A 19,934-nucleotide genomic window follows, 5' to 3' on the forward strand; every position below is an offset into this window, starting at 1 on the left:
ACCTCCCCCGACACACACGAAGCACCCACTACAGCATTATGTGTTCTGAAAAAAACAGCATCCAACGTTTAACAACATGACGATTAAATAAGCCAAAGTGGTGCAGGCAAGAAGAACAGCAGCAGAAAGTTTCTGTCACTGAAGTACATGCCAGGATTTGTTAAGAGAAAACTCAGACGACAAACTGACTCGAGAGGGGTGTGGAATTCAAAAAACAGTCAACTCTTACGCCCAAGAACGGGAATTTGTCGAACAAGGTAGGCTGGCAGCACTACAACTGGCAGGACATCGGCATTTGGTCATTCTGACATGTCAAGTTAGAAAAAACACCACACCGGATGCTGCAATATGAAGTGCCTGAATGATGGAACTATAAGCTCTCTGCCAAAAATAAAATAAAACGATAAATCTATTTTCAGACCGGGAGCTACTCTGAGTTTACAGAACAGGTTCACCAGCCAAAAAAACATGGCAAAATGACAAAAAGCAAGGCAGCAGGGCAAGCATTCTTCTACAGGATGGGAATTATGATGGATTAGATTCAAAACAGGAGGAAGCTGGACTCTCATGTCAATATGTTATGATAAAAATTAAACTGAAAATACAACTTGGCAGGACCACCATATTTATGAAATGAAAGTAACACAAAACATTTGCAGTAACCCTTCAGTAACCCTGGGGCATCACTTCCTCTGCCCACCTACTAGCATCCATTATGTTCCTAATTTATTACACAGCAACGTTTCACTTAGCAGAAAGAAGAAATAAAGGACATTGTGAGAAGGTGCTCTAATAGAGTTTAAATCAAGGAAGGAGTTCTAAACAAGCTTTCTGAGCTTGAAGCTACATTATGATATCACATTAACCGACACACCAAGTCAAAACAAAGCTTGCATTAATATTTGTTTAAAGACATATGCTCTTCCACCCTTGTTTTTAAGACCACCTTAATCAAAAGTTTTAAAAGATGACAGCCTGTTCATGCCAGGTACTTCATTTCCCTGACTTCTGATTCACAGAAACAAAATCATGATAACAAAAGAAAGAGACAACAAAGCACAGTGACAAGAAAAGAAAGAAAACATTTAAGTATGGGGACAAAGGGTCATTCTCAGGGATTTAGACACTTAACTAATCAAGTCTAACTTGCCAGAAAGAATATCCTTCCTCTCAAACACAGCGTGGAAGAAAAGCCACTTCAAGAAGGTTTCCATTCGACTGCTGAATAGTCACCTGAACTACACCATCCTCCTTTCCATTCTCCCCTAAGTCATCTAGAGGCAGAAGAGAGGGAGAGAAGCCAGGTGGTAGGAAGACGTGGGATCCAAAGTCAGCAACAGACCCAGACATATGTCACTGCCTAGTGGAGATGCAGCTTATACTTCGTCATGACAAAGCTTCCTCTTCACATGCAGCAGCTCAGAGGAAGAGAGGAGGGAGAGGTCAAAACAAGACACGCTGAGCTGATCTAAAGATCACTGCTGCCAAAAGAGGTATTTTCTCCTCCACCCGAGACATTCATTCCTTCTCACAGCCAAGTACTCCCAGCAGACTGAAACTTGCCTAAGCCCTCAGTAGCAATTCAAATTACTAACTTGGCAGAAAACAAGCAAATCTGGATTAGCAAGTGGTCAGACAAAACCATGTAATCAGACAAAACCAGAACACAGACAAGGAAGAGGGCACAACTGAGGTTACAAACAGGAACTACGCTTTCAGTGGAGTTTCAACACTAGAAAATTGTTAGGGCAATTTAAACATGATATGGTCACCTTCTTCCTTACACCCCCAAGTGCTGAGGTACAAGCTGAAAAATATCCAGCTACCACTTCAGCCTAACCTATGGAAGGAAGACAGGTGCCTTCATCCCCTTCTTTCTGGGCTTTATGCTTCCTGTGTGGTACAGTACAGGCATTAAGGATATTTTTTTAAATTCAGATTGTTCTTTCTGCCTGCCCTGCATGCCTCTCCCAGCACATTTTGATGACCACCATTGTCCCGGACAGAAGAATACTAAGCACAAGCATTCTCATACAGTGTCCTTCATCCAAGTCACGTACCGCCCCTCCACTGTTCCATCACAATGTAAGCTCCCTTCATTATTTCTCTTACTTTAAGAAAAGACTTAAAATTAATGCCTCCAAAACAAAAAACACCACTTCCTCTACCACTTCCCCACTGGTATGCAACTGCATCATGGAAATTCATAAATTGTTTTCAAACTACGTCAAAATTCCTACCTCTGCAATTGCCTCTTAGGGCCAATATCTATCTGCACAAGCAATCAATGCATTATCCAAACATTACTGTACTGCTGTAGCAACTATGCTTAAAGTGAGAGGAACAAAAATGTCAAACAACACACACAAGTAGAATAATAAAAAATATTTGCTTGTTAGAATTTTACAGTATCTAGTATGCATAGTACTTACTTGGTGCATTCTTCTAAAGACTGTACAAGCATTTGCTGGAAAGAACTTATTTCTTCCAGGTTTCCCATTAAGTATGAAGTATTTGCCGAGTTTAACCTGGAGCCAAAGTAAATAAAGGGTGTTTACGTTTGCAGTTATTGACTAATTGTGCTTTAATAAAACCTACAGCCTTAAAAGAAAATGTTTACTGGTTGTTAGATCAAGGACCAGGCTGTTCTAGTCAGCAAGCAAACTGAATAAAAGCAAGCCCTGCCTCAAGAATCTCACTGTCCACACAAGAAAATGCATATTGACATTGAAATTTTGACCATGTAAACCACCCCCAATACACAAGAGATCTCAAGCTTGATTTAAAAAAAAAACAAAAAACAAAACAAAAAAACCCCCACACACCCAACAACAAAAACAAACTCACATACTTTTCACTGGCTTGTAATGGTCGCAGGTAGTTTGAAAGCATTGTTTGTAGCTCCTTAGCATATTCATTTTCTGTTTCTAATATATTTTGTAGCACCTGCAATAAATGACAGTTGCTAATTGGTATTTTTCAAGAGATACTTCAAAATCTTCAAATAAATACCACTTTTAAACTGTACTAAAATTTACTCAGCACTAGGAAAACTAAAATCAGTGTTCCTACATGAAAAATATCAGCAAGAAAGCATTGAATACTATAAATCTATGAAATTCACAGGAAAAAAACCACCACACCCACACACTATGAGCCATCCTTTAGCCATATACCGCTGTTTTTGTAAGCTAACAGGAATTTCAGTACACTTAAAACTTTTACTGTAAAATTTGAGAGCTATACAGTGTTTTTCCAAAGCTAGGGGTAATCATTCTTCCTATGTGCTTCAGAACAGCCAAAGATCATCAGAGGTTGGTAAAGCACAATAGAAGTTGTAAGAGAAATGAACAATTAGTGACGTTTTCTCAGTCTCCATTACAACATGTTACAACTAATTTTGCTAGCGAAGTGTTTACTTATTCAGATGTGCTGTTCTATCTAGAAGGTCTGAATATTAACAGATTTATAAATATCAAGTACTTGCCAACTTTACTTAGCAATATGATTAGCATTATTGCATTATTTGTAAATGAGGCTGCCTAACCTTCCACTGGGAGTGCAATAATATACACTACCATGAGAAAATTACAACAGATTCTGATGCAAAGCCAAGAGTTTATGAAATACAGCACACACTTGTCTTTTGGCTGAATATAAATCAAACAACTGGAATGCCCCCAAATATGTACAAGAAAACATTTTACTGGGCCATCTCCCGGGACCCTGCTTTAGGATATCCTCCAATATACTCACATCAAGTTCTACTGTGCTTCTAGCCAGTGAATTATTTTTTGCCTCCAAAAAAGTTAATGATTTAGTAAGAGAATTATCAGAATTAAATGTAGTTCAATGAACACAGCAGAGCTTTGAAAACTTTTTGCTATTCACTGGTCATAAGCCACACCACAAACCTTCTCATTTTGCTACATGCCATATTTGTCAAGCCTACAGTAATATCTCATTTCAGCATTTATAGTAACGACTGTAATTGAGTGCATTATTCACTGTTGTAGTCAATACTCTTTCTTAGGAAATAAAAAAAGCCATTCATTCCTAAATGCAAACCTGATGAAATAACTTTAAATAGTTCAGTATGTCAATGAAGAATTCACTGTTCCTTTCATTGGTGTCATTGATTCTGCTTATTCCTTGAATGGTTCTATTCATGTGGAGAGAGGGAGAGAGACCACTTTTGAGTTCATTCTTTTGTTGGAAATCTGAATCCTGAACTGAAGATTAAAATGTCTCCATTCTCTGCTAAACACTATGACAGAAGAACGTCACAGGGAAAGTTATGGCTACTAACTAGGAAACTACAGCATAAAGTACAATATGAGCACACATTTTAAAAAAGCTAAGGTTTTCTCAACCACTTAGAACAGGCAAAAAAAATAGAAAAAAATTTCCATTGATCATAGCACTAATTAAACCCCATATTCTCTTACACATATATAAAACAAAGTCAACTGTTAAAATGGAAATATAAAAGTACTTGGTGTCCATGATGTTCAAAACTAAATGCAAGACCAACCTTTTCCAATATGGCTTTTTCTACAAAAATCTCCCAGCCCAAAGTCATTACACAGCTATTAGTAGGGAAAAGGAGACTGAAAGCCAAGGACAAAAACACGGTGTCCTGATGAAGCACTGAACAGCATTAAAAGATAAAAATCAACAAAATCACTAGAGATCTTGAAAAGCTGCACCACTGCTCCACTTTCTCAAAGAGTATTTCCATTCTTTGCTATAAAGAGCTGTCTGAAAAGCTTGAAATAAAACTACTTTCATATTGGACACAACTCCATTATTTTCCTGTGCTCATTTGGATTTTTATTTGAGGATTTTCTTTGCAATACAGAGAATAACGGATTGGAGGAAAAAGACTGAAAGGAGAAAAAAAAAAAGAATAGGAAAGCTTAAAAACTAGAATTAGCAACCTGATAAATTACTGGAAGAAAATAAAATGCAACTGTAAATAAAACTATGCTACAAAACCTATGCAAAATACTAGACACACTTACACTGCTTTATGTTATTGCAGTAGTTCACAGTGTTACACAATACTTTAGATATACACAGCTTTAAACACTTCCCAAAACACATCAAACCTATTTTCTTTTTTTTTTTACAAGTACAGTTTCTACTGCATATAACATTCTTTTATGTTTAATATCTTTTTAAAAGAATAATCTTGCTTACATAGCTCTAACACATCAGTTATGTGAAATCTCGCATCCTTCCAGCTTGACTTACCTACCTCACCGAGAAGCTATGAGGATTAAATGCTTGGACTGTGCTTTGAAGCGATAAGCAGTTAGTATTGCAACTCAGTTTTTTGGCACCAGAGCACCCTTATATTTCTCACATCCACGTCTCGCCCGCATGCTCTAATAATCACCTTTCTTCCCTTTCCTGCTTTCTGCGCGTTCTGGCTGCTGCAAGACCCCATGAGACCTCGAAGACCTTGTTTCCACAACTCCACCACAACATTTGCACAGATAAGACCAAAAGAGCAGCATTGAAGTGGCAGCTTTTGCAATCCGTAACACTGATGAATGGCAGGCACAGACAACTGAGCTCATACAGCACAAGCTCTCTCAATCACACGACATGGAAAATTCAAGCATGGTTAACAATTCTGTCACAGAAAACCCCAGCCACGTCCCTAAGGCAAAAACTACCACCCAAAAATGGATTTAAAATGACGTACATGAAGCTGATAACCTTCTAAATCAGAGGGAGAAAAGGCAGATTTCACAGCTATGCTTGGGCATGATCCTGTAGCACAGTCCCATTTTATGGCAGTAGTGTGGCACTCAACTGAAGTATTACGTACTTCAGCAAAACGGTGATCAATGTCTAATTTTCCTGGATCAGGAGAATCTGAGAGATGAACCCCTTAGAACAGGCCCTTGAGAGGGGCAATGTAAAGCACCCCACAAGTATACCATATCTCAAGGGTCCTCAAAAACTTTTATGAACTACAGTAAACACAAACTCTTGACCCAACTTCAAAAGTGTGGCCTCAAAAGGAGTGCTTATTTTCCATCACTTCTCAAACACTTAAATGAAAAATGAGGTCATCCAAATACTCATACTATGGAGAAATTTGCCCATTTCTTTACCTGCTTTTAGAACAGCTGCTCAATCTCAAGGCAGTTGTCCTGTCAGTGGAGATAACCTAATTTTATTTTGGACACAAAGTATTAAATTCTCAAGGGATTTCAAGTAAAAATAAAACTCAAAAGTTACACCTGCTCTGTCTTCAGGGAATAACCTGCAATAATATGCCCACTTTTTCAGTAACAGGTTACTAAATTACTTCTACATGAAAAACGCTTCATGCTTGATCACGAGTCTGGTTCACATTACACACTGCTGTAGACTTGCACCATTTTATGGAGGACAAGACCTTGTAGCACTAGTCATTCTCTACTAACCTGCATTCCCGAGCCAGGCAAAACGTAAGCATAAACCAAATGTGCTCTGTCTTCTCAGCAACACCTAGTGCAAGGTGCAGCTAATAAAGCACACTGAGACTAGAAGGTATGTGACTTGTGTTATGAACTTCAGATGGAGCTCTGTGAATCCGTAAAAATAAAGAACACATTTACAAGGGAGTGACGAACAGAGGAAAGCAGTGAAAGCAGTCTCCTCTACGTGAAGCACCTTTCCTTAGCCTACCCCAGCCCTTCTCCCAGAAGGGGAGATTAGCAGAGCCTCTCCTACCACCTTCTGAACTTCCTCTGAACTGCCCTTTGATTTTTGTCCTCAGCCTGACGAATGTACCCACAGGTGCTGCCCGCACCTGCACAAATCCTTCCCTAGGAAAAACAGCAATAAATAATCGTGAGGCTTACAGGGCCTCAGCACATACCCGTATGGTGGAAGATAGCCACAACATAAAAATAGCAAGCAGTCCCAGAGCGCCAGCCTCAAATCACGCTTGGTTGTCAAGAGAGCCTTTAACACAGATTTTGATGCTTGCTCCTTAACTCAGGCTACATCCTTTCAGCTACCAGTTGCCAAAGCTTTATTTGGAGCTGTTCTGTTTTTCCTTAGTATGGGCTTAATTTTGCTATCAGCGCAGACTGATGGTAAGACTTCTAGCACAGGGAAGTCCCATGTCTGCAGCTTACGTATCAAGACAGAACAAAAACTCAACTCGCAGGTTAAACTGCTTTCACTTCAGTGAATGGCTTTGCTGTTTGTCTTCTATACATGTAAAAATCATTACATATTTAATAATTATTAAAAATAATTATTTTACATTTATATTGCTATCAGAAGCACTTAGTATTTGTCAAGAAAATCCAGATGCCAGCTAGTCTAATTTAGGTTTTAAGCACAGCAGTAAAGTCTTACTTCTCCGAAACAAAGTGCACCCTACAGCACAGCCTCTCATTCTTTAAGCAAAAAGAATAAAATGAGCAGCTTAAAAAAAAAAAAGTAGGGGTATTTGCCACACTGTGGAAAAACATGAAAACAAAACAATTATCCAAATCACTGCAGACAGAATTAAGAACAGCACTCTAGAGCCAGTGCTCTTATTTACTATATAAATATATATATTATTACAAGTTGGTCATTTCCAATACCCCCCCAATGTAATATATTATCAACAGTTTATTAATAAACAGCTAGCAGCCAAAACACTGGGAATCTTATTACATCAGTTTAGTGCACCAAGAAAGTTGCACCTAAGCAAGATGAAAAAAAAACCTAATTCCAAGAGTAGGTATGATGGTCACCAGTTTCCCTTTTTTTTTTTTTTTTTTTTTTTTTTTTTACTTAAACTACTTTAAAAGCCAACTATGGCTATCTTGTTTTCCAAAGTATGTATTAGCTTGAGTCTCCATGATTCTGTCAATAGGTTATCCAGGGAACAATTATAAAAACCACACAAGCCAAAGGTGCTATTTCCAAACTGTATGGCCTTTTATAACTTAACTACCGTTTTAGGCAAAATCAAATATTTATTTCCTATTATTTTCACTCTGAAGTACACTATTGCCCCCCAAAATGGTCTGCATTACTCTTACAAAGTAAAATACGCAACCACAAGATTCAATTAATTTTGGACACAGTCAAACTAAAGTTTTAGTTAAGTCCAAATTAAACAGCTGCAACTCTTACTTTTCATCATATTAAGATCTATCAGGGAAATAATAATATAAGATGAAATATGAGGCATATATTTACTACTGATTAAAAAAAAAAACAAAACCCAAACCAACCCAAATCTAAAGGACTGATGTTCAAGAGAGCTGCCAATTTATTTTGATTAAAAATTCAACACAGATCTAGATTAAACTTAAGAGCAGTCTTCTGCCTAGTGAAGGAACTAAATCCTCTCTTTGCTGCATTCACTTCAGTTTACTTGTATTGAAAAACACAGGTTTTAACATGCAAACAACTGTTGAGAAGACGTATTTGCTAGAACACACTAGGGCAGCTTTGAAAAAAATTACTATAAAGAGATACAGTGAAAAACAAAAATAAAACCAAAGACTATCTGATATTTTGTTGCTGGAGGTACCACAGTAAGATCATTACTTCCTGCTGTTTAAAGGAAGGTGTGCCTGCACAGGTACTTCCCACTGTGACTAGGAGGTGTGGGATACAATGGCCAAAGAATTGCAGCCCTCCCTTTACCGTGGAATTACAGCTACTGACAGGCACCACGCAAGCCAGGGGTAGGAGCTGGAAGCTGCTTCATTGTTTTTATTTAGGGGACTGACTATACGCAAAACTGCTCCGTTCCTCCAGGTGGTTGGTGTCAATTCATGCCACAACCGCAAAAGATGAAAGCATAAAATGATGCTTTATGATCCCTGCTAAAAACCGACAAATAGAATGAAAACCAGTGACAGCTGCTTCAAAGAAAAGGGAAAGAAAACTTGTGTTTTGCTTTTAGACCAGCAGGGAGCAGTGGTTAACAAAAACAGTAAGATGCTTTATCGTAAATAAAGGATTCTCAAAATGGTTACACCACCACATTTAAAGACAGAGTTTGGTATGTTTCTTACATGCATCTACTAAAGAGGTCTGAGTACTAGGTTAAGAATTCCTGGGGGTGTGCTAAAGGCTGGCTCTGGCTATACTGCTTTTGCTGTGAAATCCATCAATCATCGTAAGGGAGAGGTTCCCGAAGTTAGTAACCGAGTTGATTTATAAGCATAAATACAAAGGAGGCAAATTCTTTCAAAATGTTCAATCTCTTGTTCACCAAAAAAGACAAAAATATTCTTAATCATTTTAACACAGCAGAATTTAATTAATTCATAGAGATAGGGGAAGACTGCATATTTGGGGGATGGGGAGAAAAGGGAAATTAACAACTAGCAAAGCAAATAAAAACGAGCATAATTTATTACATAAATGCCTATTATTCACTTACTTTAGACTATAATTTTGCATCATGCTTAAGAATCCGTATGTGTGATATTCTATTAAACTAGTAATGATCTTGTTTATATGAGAATTCACTAAAACCCCTATCTAGTTTTGGCACTAAGGCTCTGACAAGACTGCCAAATTTTTTTGTGCAGATAAGAGCATTTAGTTAAATGGTGTTCTACGGCATGTAACAGCTCACATGGAGGAAAAAGGATTACTTACCACATTGTAATAGCTTTTGTTAATTGCAGACGTATCAAAGCCTTTAGGTGGACTCTTCAATGTACCTGATTTGGGGGAGACGGGTTTTTCTGTAATGTAAGATATTTTGGGGTCAATGGCATGCAATTTCATAGCTCAACACTAGAGGTCAAACAAACCGCTTTAAAATATTTATAAGTACAGTGAAAATAGTGCTTCACTGAGAAACATACATACTTGTGCTTGAAATTATTGGTAAAGAATCAAAACGGTTCACATGTTCACAATGAATAAAACTCTAGCCTTAATGAAGGCAAGTAGAAAAACTCCCATTTTTTTTCCCTGGAACCAGAAAGTCAGTTAATAAAATTAGCTTTTCCAAAATTGTTTTTTAAAAACAAAAATTATCACAAACCCCAATTAAAAAAACCAAAACAACCAACAGGCATTTCTAAACACTACACACGCTTTCAAACAGAAGTAGTATTAAGTTTTAATATCAATTTATTGAACTTGGTAAAAGCAAGTCACCAGTCAAAGGCTGAACGTACCAGAGATGGGACATTACACTCAGTCTGGTTGAAACAGAGAATCGAAACGCTATGTAAGTAGCGGAGTGACTTACCAGATGCCTATCCTGGAAAACCACCTTTTTAAAACAAATTATCTTTTACTTTTAATGAATGAAAAAATAAAAATGCTTATGCAGTTGAGAACAGAGTCCATCACAACAATAAATGCAATCCTTCCTATAATCCCATAGTGAGTGTACCCCTCAGTAATGCACGCTCTTCATGGAAGGACAACATAAGTCTGCAAGACCAGAACAACAGTCCCGAGAGTTATCCAAGTGCTGACTCCCAGACTGCAGAGGCACAGAAAACACGCTCCTAAAGCCTCCCCTCCCACGTCTACCATTCCTCTAAATCAGACACAGAGGAACAAAGATGAGGGGAGAGACAATGAAAAGCATCATGCTGCATGCTGGAGAAACAGCAAGTAAGATTTACAGCATCTCTTTTTGATCTCTCACACCTGACTTTATACACAACCAACTGAAAAAGCTTGTGAGACTGTATTTATCGGAACGTAATGGTGGTTTGGTTTGTTTTTTTAAATAAGCAGGCTTGTCCAACATGCAAATTTCAAATAAGCATTCAAGTAATTTGTATCCAAACAATAAAGTGGCATATTTTAAGAAAAAAAAAAAAAAACACCAACAAAAAAACCTCCACCAAACCAATCCAAAAGAGCATGGTATCATCAAAACATACCTACTGAAAGTTTTACCTTTATTTTAAAAGCAAGCTCCCGTTTCAAACACATTTTAATAAAGATATATGAATAATTCAACTCTAGTCTACCTGATACCTCAGGCCACTAAGAATAAATTATGCAAGTCTCAAATACAGACCTGCCTTTCCAGGAGAAGCCCAGCCAGCCAAGGTGAGGGCCAGCTATGGGAAATTCCCACGGACACTACGGCTGACCAGGGAAACACCACCATAAGCAGAACAGCCCATGCGGTACCAGCCCGTGCTGGACTGGGTCCTGGGTAACCTACTGCTTCTCCAGGCTGCCCACTGCAGCCCCAGGGAGGTTGCGGACTACAGATGCCGGCCACCCCTTCATCTCCAGTGCCAGGAGCGACTGGCAGGACCCGAGGCTTTATAGCTAAGAGCCCGTAAGGAGCAAGCCCCAAGAGCACACAAGTGGTATTATCTTTAAGGGGATTTTCTCTGTATTGCACTGCAACTCCCCTCAAAGAAGCTACTCTAAAAATAAAATACGGTCTTAAAACTGCCAAACATGGGCAAAAGCATTTCTCCTTACCATGTTCAGAGATAACAGTAAAAATCCTTTTGGTTAATATCCCCCCACCCCCCGCCCCAAGTCAGCTATAAGCCGACAGACAGCACAAAACCCGTTAGCCCGAGCAGTTCTTCAGCTGGGAACTGCGATGCTCTCAGCCGCCAGCCCTGCAGTATGTACGTGCTTTGCTGTACAGCCAAGTAATTCCAAGTGACAGGACTCCTCCCATCCCCTTAGAACAAAACCATAAACCCAAGCAGATTTGTCATCAAACACTCAGTGTGAAAGAAGCACCTAAAGCCATGTCATACGTACAGCTACTCATTTATATATTCATATATAATGCTACACATTTATGAGACAATTACAATTTGTTTCTTTGTACTGAGTGATGAAAATGATGTAGTTTACACAAACTTGGTAATTTGCTTTCATTCTCTGTGGAAGCTCCTGACTTACCCTACAATTTACAGTGACTTTCAGGTTTACTAAATACCTAAAGGTTTTTTAATCATGTGCCAAAAAAGCATGAAAGGAGAAACCAGAGTTATTTAAGGAAAAAGGTAAATGCTTGTCACTGAATTTTATCATAATACAGAAGTCTGACCCTTGTTAATCTGGAGAAAGTTGGCTGGTCATAGAAATCTGGCTCTTCTTCCAGCTACTTTGTTATCTTAAAGTGTGTAAAAATACATCTCTTCCCCTAACTTTTTCTTCTAAACTGCTGAAGAAAGTGGGAGATTTTTTGCTGAAATATATGGAGTCATTTGTATCACCAACTGTTCAGTTGATTCAGTTATCCATCAGAGAGACATGATCAAATTCAGATTTAAAAAGAATCACACATTTAGATCATTTTGCCTTAACAGCTGTAATCAACAGTCAGCTTTTAAAATGCAAAGGCCATTTCTGTTGTAGAAACACAGAATTAGACAGAGCGAATCAGTCCAGCTGTCTATCACGTCTGGTATTCTGCCTCCAAGCACTGCCTTGCTTCATAAGGAGGAGAGTCTCATTGCAATGAGTTTATTGCACAATGCATTACACAGAAGAAAATCCTGAACTTGCAGGAAATCACTTTCTTAGCATAAACAAAGATAAGCGTTACTTATCGTCCTTCATGACAGAACATTAGACTACTTTTGCAAACATACAGCATACTTCATTAAACATTTCAAGCAGGTGTCACATCCATTCAGCATACTGGGAACACATACAGGTCTTATAGGTCTATAGGTCTATGAAGTCCATAGGTTTCTGAAACATTACCAAAACCCTGGCACCTTGCCCACTCCAACATATAAGCTCTTTCTCAAAACACTGGAAGGGAGCGACCTGAGCCAGACACCAAGCTTTCCCATACAGAAGATTCTTCCCTTCTCTGTACTTCTCTCCCACTCACAATGTGAATCCATTACACTAACATTGAAAACACAACAAAAACATGCACAGCATACAATCAAATCCAAAGCAAACACGCATCTGCTCAAGTACTGCAAGAGACCTTATCTAGCTGATGACTGAAACCAAGAGGTAAGTTACCACTATCAGTTTCTTTCCTGATTAAAGCATTACATTCAACTGCACTCAGCTACACTTGATAATGCTTTGAAGTAGCTAGTGGCTAGTGATAAACCAGACAGAATTCACTTAACAGATCATCTTTGGGTGGAAAGTGAGGTTGGCACAGGCTTAACATTATTCTTCCAGCAAATAATTATTCTCAGTAGAACAAAAACAACTTAGAGCGGCTGCTTCTTTAACCTTTCCCTAAGTGGTACATAAGATGCCATGAACTCTCTAAAATGAACTTACCTTATCCTTTACAAACATCTACCTAAGTGACTGTAAAAAGACAATTTACCCAATCCTTCCCAATGTTTTGTTTCATTCTATTTTCATTTACATGTAAGTATTTCTTTTACTTGCCTTCAAATTACTTGTGATTCTCATATTCTCTCCTATCTCTCTTCTGCCATGGCTCCAGTTTATATCATACTCATTTTCATTTAACAGTCCACTTCACACTACTCCACAAAGCAGTCCTTCAGGACATACTTTACTAAAGCATTTCAACCCTACTGCTGCACAAACATCACCGTGTGTTTCTGCCATTACTCGGCTATGGTGAGTAATCTAGATGCAAAGATCCTATTTGGGCTATTTCATCCTACAATATGGGAGGAAAGATGTGCCAACTGAGACACCAAAAGCTGCGTGGTCCCCATCAGTGAAATGCTACAAGTAAGCTCTGTCTCTCTAGACTAATCAGTTCAAGTCCAACACCACGAGGGCAGACCTAAATTCGTTCCCAGTTCCCAAGCTGGCTCAGGCATCGCTGCAACACGCTCCACCCTGCAGTGTGGACACTACCAACGCCTCTTCCCTACTAGTATTCACTGGCCCCAACCTCTATTCTATTTATGCCTGTAGAATAACACTTGACAAGAGAACAAAATACTCCTCCAAGCGTATGTGGTTGGGGAGAGGAAAACTAGCATTCTTGATGGGCTTTTCTTTTTTTTCTTTTTTCCTTTTCTTCTTTTTTTTTTTTTTGCAAAGGTAAAAGTGTCCTTCCCCCATGCACCACAGGATAGGAACAACAGATACTCTACTCTTTCACTATACTCTGGGCTTTTCCCACACTGATTTTTTTTTTTTTTTTTTTTTGACATCCAACCAGGAGAACCACTAACACTGTAATTTGCACTGGACCTGATACTAACCTAACTGTCAAGAAAGCAACAGAAGAGAGGCTAGGACAGTAATGACACATTAATTTCTGTGAAGAATTAGAAAAAAGTTTGTGACATATCAAATGTAATGTTTTAAAGCTATATTCCCTTCTGCTAATCTCATGCCATTTAAATGGATTATACTTTGATAAAACCCAGCAAATAACCATGTGATTTTTAAAAAAAATCCGATCAACATCTTACAGTAGCTAAGCAAGCGCTTCCCATTCCAGCTAACCGCTATTCTTTTCACTACAAGAGAACTCACAAAACTGTCTTCAGATCTCTCTACTGTGCGAGACAGAAGCAGCAGTGTTAGAGACAAGACTCCACCTACACCTTCACCCCTCCCTGCTCCGTTTTATGTAAGAAAAAAAAAAAACAAACCCAAACCTCAGTAAGGCCACACTGTCAAATATCTAACAAGCTTACACAGTATAAATCTTTTACCCTCTGTCATGTGTAACAGTACAGCAGGATAAAAATAAAGTCCTCTCATTTCAAAGTACTTCCTGACTAGTGATCAAAGAACATTAAAAAAAGGCAAGATGTTACAGGGTCTAAAAAGGGAAATGAAAACATGTGCACAGGGAGGGAAGGAGAGAGAAATGGACCATCTTTTTGATCCTTACAGTGTAGGCGCATACCTGAAAAGAAACTACTACTTCATTTTTAAATTCTATTTATAGCTTTGATCATAAGTACCACAATTTCAAACAAATCCTCCTTTTCCCCTTGGGTCAGGGGGGTGGGGGAGGAAAGAATAAACACACACTCAAAAGCAAAATAGAAACCATTTTCCATCTCAACCAAATTTATTTCCCGAAAAACAGTCATTGTCCAACCTAAGAAAACTAAATGCTGTGGTTTGCTCAATAATCCCAGTGTCTGTCCTACAACCATTCACAGCTTGCCTCATTCATGTATTAGCATTCTGTGCTAACACTAATCATTCTGGCACAGCTACACAAACAAGTTACAACGTAGTAAACATGGGCACAGCTTTGTGATGTTTTAGTTACTCTAAGATACAAGCAAAGCATGTTATGTGATATGAATATATGTAACGTAGTTTACTTTTCTCCTAAAATCTTTAAGAAAGCCATGTGGGTAAAGGCAGTTCCCATCACTAAGCAGCTCTTCCTTCCTTTCCTTGAATATCTAACTTCGGAGCAACCGTACAAGCTAAGACTACAAATGTACAGTTATCTGACATTAGAGGATTTTAATTTAGAACAAAAATCCATTTATCTAAACTTCTAATGCCTAGGAATTTTGTGGGAATTAAAACAAAAACACACATGCATAAAGAACTTCTTTCCTTTCTTCTGTTACCCAGTTTGCCAAAGTCAGGTTCCAGCAGACTGAAGGGATTTATTTAATCAAACCCACTATTTCCCAGGAGCTCTCCAAATAATGTACCATCAAAAATTATAACGAACAGTGTTGCCTGTACAGAATTTCTAAGTAGTTGCAATGTTTTCAGCCAGATTTGAGAGAAGAAAGAAGGGTGGAGTCATACTATTGATGCCAGAACATTTTACAGAATATTTTGAAAACTGATTAGATGTCCAGGATGAACATTTTTTTCATAAAGAGACCTTAATCAAGAGCAAGTATTTCAACAATCCTATCCTGAACTTTTAAAATCAATTTGTTGTAATGCTGACAGAAAACACATTTTGAATTTGAGCTTGCAAGACAGCAAGTTCTACTAACTCATTTTAAAATACATCGGGGAAAAAAAGCACTTCTGTGTTTCATCCTCATGCTTAAAGCATGAAGGCACTTAAAATATTTCTGAATGAGGAAAATCTTCAAGTGAGGTATATATAGTTGCCAGGAAGTCAAGCAAAATGGACAGTAAAAGACTATCAACTCAAGAAACATCAACTAGTCTAATGAAGACTAGCAAAAAAGAGCAGGGGCACGGGAGTGCAATAGAGACTGTCAACCATACATACAACCTAGATGAAACTTCTCATGAACACCCAACAGAGCCATTCATGTAACTTCAGAGCTTTGTGGTAAACAGCACTACATTCTTGTTTCAACAAGGACAGCAGAACAAAGGAAGTCCAGCCTCGGGACACAGTGGCAACACACTCTGATACAGAAGGGAGGAGAATTACAGAAAAGTCCTCTCTTTAGCACCTTCAAGAACACCACAAAGCAGAAATCAGTTGATAATAGAAATTTCATTGAAACAACCAAGAAGAGGGGAAGGGAGGGGGGGGGGAAGCAGCAAAATGAGAACAATGAACTTCAAGTAAGAAAAATTCAGTAAACTTAAAAATACGGGTAAAAAAAGGATTCCCACTAGTGACAACGTAAGGGGAAATGGCTCACAAGAATCACAAGTCCTTTAAAAATTCAGAGTGTCTCAAAGGAAGAACAGGAAAAGTAGATGCAAACTGACATAATCAAATATCACAAATACTACAGTGACCTCAAACACACAAAAAGAAGCAAAAGTAGCCAGAAGTCAGGTCACCAGTTGAAATAAAACATGGACATAGGGGCAGTAGCAACAAAACATTCCATAGCATATATACATCAAGGGGGAAAGCTGATTTGCAACTCAGTAGAGAAGAAGAGTTATTAACCAGCATCAAGAAGCTCTTAGTATGTCATGCTTCCTTCTACCATCCCCCCCATCCTCATTATAAAAAGGTCAGCTTCAGACAATTCAAACACATACCTACAAAGGCATAAAACCGGGTTAAAACTAGTACTTTGATAAATTAAACAGTACCTGCTGTGCTGATCTGGCAGTAAGAGAACTAGCTACATCCATGTTTGAAACCGCAGAGGACAAGTGAAGTTCCATAAAGTACTGGAAAAGGCCAAAGATAGTAATTGTCTTTAAAGGGGAGGAGACTAGACAAAGCTAGAGAGCTACAGATCAGTCATTTTAACTTTGCAATCGTTAGTAAATGCACAGAAAACAAAGCAATGAAGTCAACTTCCTGAGAAAGAAAAGCACGGGCACATATTCCCTTCCATAGAAGCAAGATTGCCTATGAGAGCGCACTCCAAGAACGCATGAAGTCTCGCAGAAGCCAGAAGGAGCAAGCCCTTGTAGCACAGGGAACATGTCTATACAGCAGAGGGAAAAGAATAGTTTAGCAGAAAACTTTTCTGATGGTGAGAAGTGAAAGTTAAACCAGGGACTGGATGCAGTTCCTATCAGCCCCCCCAGGAATTGGACAGGGTTGCAAGAACTGGCAAGAATCAAACTGCACTTGGTACTAACCTCAGCCCCACAGCTTGTTGGCTTTCCTGTTTAGGAGAGTTACTTTACCCAAGTGAAGTATTCTTAAAAAAACAAGAACAACCCTAATTTCAGTTGCTGGCAACTTTTGGTTCTCATATGTTGACTGTTAAAAGCTACTTCCATTCTAGAGCGTAACTGCTGACCCAGGTTCCAGTCTCAGGAGTCAGAAGATATCAAAACTGATGAAATCCAAAAAAGACCTCTGCAGAAATGTTTTAAATGAATAACAATGGGACAAGGGAGTCATCATGGCTGAAAGAGACTGCTACAACACTACAGACAAGAAGAAAACAGGCTTCAGGAATTGTTTTTCGGGATAAGCCACATCTGAGAGATCTCTGAAGAACATTAAAGCTAAGTCTCACATCGTGACTATGCCTAAGGGGATCTAGTTAAAAATGACAACTAAGTTACAGATCTAAGACTCTTAGCATTCCGCAAAACCAGACTGTAGATAGCCAATCAAGGAAGAAAATAAGAGGATGCAACTGGAGGAGAAAGACTAAGTTTAAAAATTGAGTTTTACCCTCACAACTTCCCTTTGCAGTAACACATTTTTATGGCTGCCTAAAAAAAAAAAAAAAAAAAAAAGGTCATGCCAATGATTTCAATTATTTTAGAATGGCCCAAAGATGTGTGTTTTCATTGGAGCTGTAACAAGGGAAAGAGTTCTAAAGCCTCTCAGAGAGTCCCTGGGTAGTTTTATCCTACCAGGTTTATCCCTGATCTCTGAAAGTAAGTATAGACTGGAAAGAGACCCAAAAAAGGGGGGGGGGGGGGAGATGATGTCACCCATGTCAAGGTCCTAGTGGATTACAAAGCAGTGTTAGTTCTGATATTCAGTCATGAAGATGACATTTACAGAAGGCATGTTCACTGTATGAAGTTCAAAATAAAACTTCAGTGGAAGAGTAAAGCTTCTATAAAGAAAAGTTGAAGGCACATGAAGAAATAATAAAAATCACAAACACATTACCTTTCAAAAACTGTCTCTAACTTTTAATAGATTTCAGTAGAATTGGTGATTTTTCCTGCGGTTCTTTGTTTCTAAGTAATGGGACATGTTTAGAGATTTTTTTTTTGTGTAGTTTTTGGTTGGTTTGGGGGGATTTGGTTTGGTTTGGTTTTTAGTTTTGTTGTTTTTAAAAGAGATTTGCAGGAAATCTCTCACTATTTAAACCCAAAGCACCAACTCAAAGTATGTCAGCATCAGAGCCAAAATCCAGCATTCCAGGAATTCAGAGCTGCCTAACTGTGACAGAGAGACAGACAGACAAGAAAACAGAATGGGGGATTTTTCTGCACGCTTACTGTTAATTCAAAAGTGCTAGAGCACTCTGTATAGAGAACCAGGGTGGGGGAGTATGAGTTCCTGAGCATTAATGATTGCTGTGAATGAAGTTCAGTAAATACAGTCAAACAAAAAGCATTACAATTTTTAATGAATCAACCAACTATCAACCTCTACCCAAAGCAAGAATTTGTGCAAATATGCTCTCCTTCAAAACTCACCATTTGATTTTATTTCTCGTACGTAGTTACTTGGAAACCACCCTGTTTTGCCATTTAGAGTTCCTTCCCACCAGCCTCCTTCTTCCACTCTTGTAACATGAATAATATCTCCTTTTGAAAAAGAAAGTTCATCTTCATTTGTCTGTTGAAAATTAAATTTTGCTCTCACCACCAACTGATGGTTGCTGTTATCTGTCATGTCCTAGTAAGTGAGAATACAAACAACAAAAAGATCATGTTAGAGATTTAAACAATTATTCCATGAACAAAACAGAAGTATCCATAAAATGGGAATGGCCTCTCCACACACAACACTCCCCACACGTTTTTACTCTAAGCATTTGTAAGGTAGGATTTGCCATTTCCAGTATTTCTGACACTTATAATCTATGGATTTGTATCAGTCCAGGGAGTATATCGTCTTATTCAAATCAGAAGGTGGTAACAGAGCTAAAATAAAAGTAATTCTTATTTCCTCAAAAAATCAAATTCTATCTTCTATATATAGTATAAATTGAAACTGCCTTTGGCAACTACAAAGAAACAACAGCTTTACATTAGGGAGGTTCTTTTCTAAAACTTTCCGGGCTGGGAGGAGGGCAAAACTGAGTTGGGTTTAACGTAATTCTGGATATAAATAGAGTTCGCAGCTTCCCCACCACCACCACCCCATAACAGGTCAGGTTGGAAGGTTCCACACCTGAATGTGCAAGTTTCCATGACCTGCCAATGGAGAAATACAATGTTCTTCCACAAAACCTACAAAACAGTTATGCAATTTACCTTGAATAAGTACTCACAAATCATTTGCCTCAAGATTAGCAAAGCTGCAAGTCTGCAGCATGTCAAACTTGCAGCTGCCCATATATATATATGTATATCACACAGATGTGACGGCAGATTATTGCTCTATCGTAACACCTAAATGTTAGCAGCTACTTCTAAGAAGTCTTTCAAATTAATGATGTTCAAATACAGCATTTTGTTCTTGGATG

General features: G+C 38.4%; 1 protein-coding gene across 4 annotated transcripts in view; it reads right to left on the minus strand.

Annotated features, from left to right (window-relative positions):
• The window catches only part of ARHGEF7 (Rho guanine nucleotide exchange factor 7), a 128,112-nt gene that overhangs the window by 51,415 nt on the left and 56,763 nt on the right, over positions 1 to 19,934 (minus strand). For all 4 annotated transcript variants that reach the window (XM_069770259.1, XM_069770260.1, XM_069770262.1 and 1 more), the window contains 4 exons: positions 18,940 to 19,141; positions 9,625 to 9,713; positions 2,852 to 2,946; positions 2,433 to 2,528 (listed from right to left, as the gene is read on the minus strand). In XM_069770259.1, the coding sequence (XP_069626360.1) occupies positions 2,433 to 2,528; positions 2,852 to 2,946; positions 9,625 to 9,713; positions 18,940 to 19,141 (482 nt within the window). The remainder of the gene's footprint in view (positions 1 to 2,432; positions 2,529 to 2,851; positions 2,947 to 9,624; positions 9,714 to 18,939; positions 19,142 to 19,934) is intronic.

This window comes from Haliaeetus albicilla, chromosome 25 (assembly GCF_947461875.1).
Source record: "Haliaeetus albicilla chromosome 25, bHalAlb1.1, whole genome shotgun sequence".
NCBI lineage: Eukaryota > Metazoa > Chordata > Aves > Accipitriformes > Accipitridae > Haliaeetus > Haliaeetus albicilla.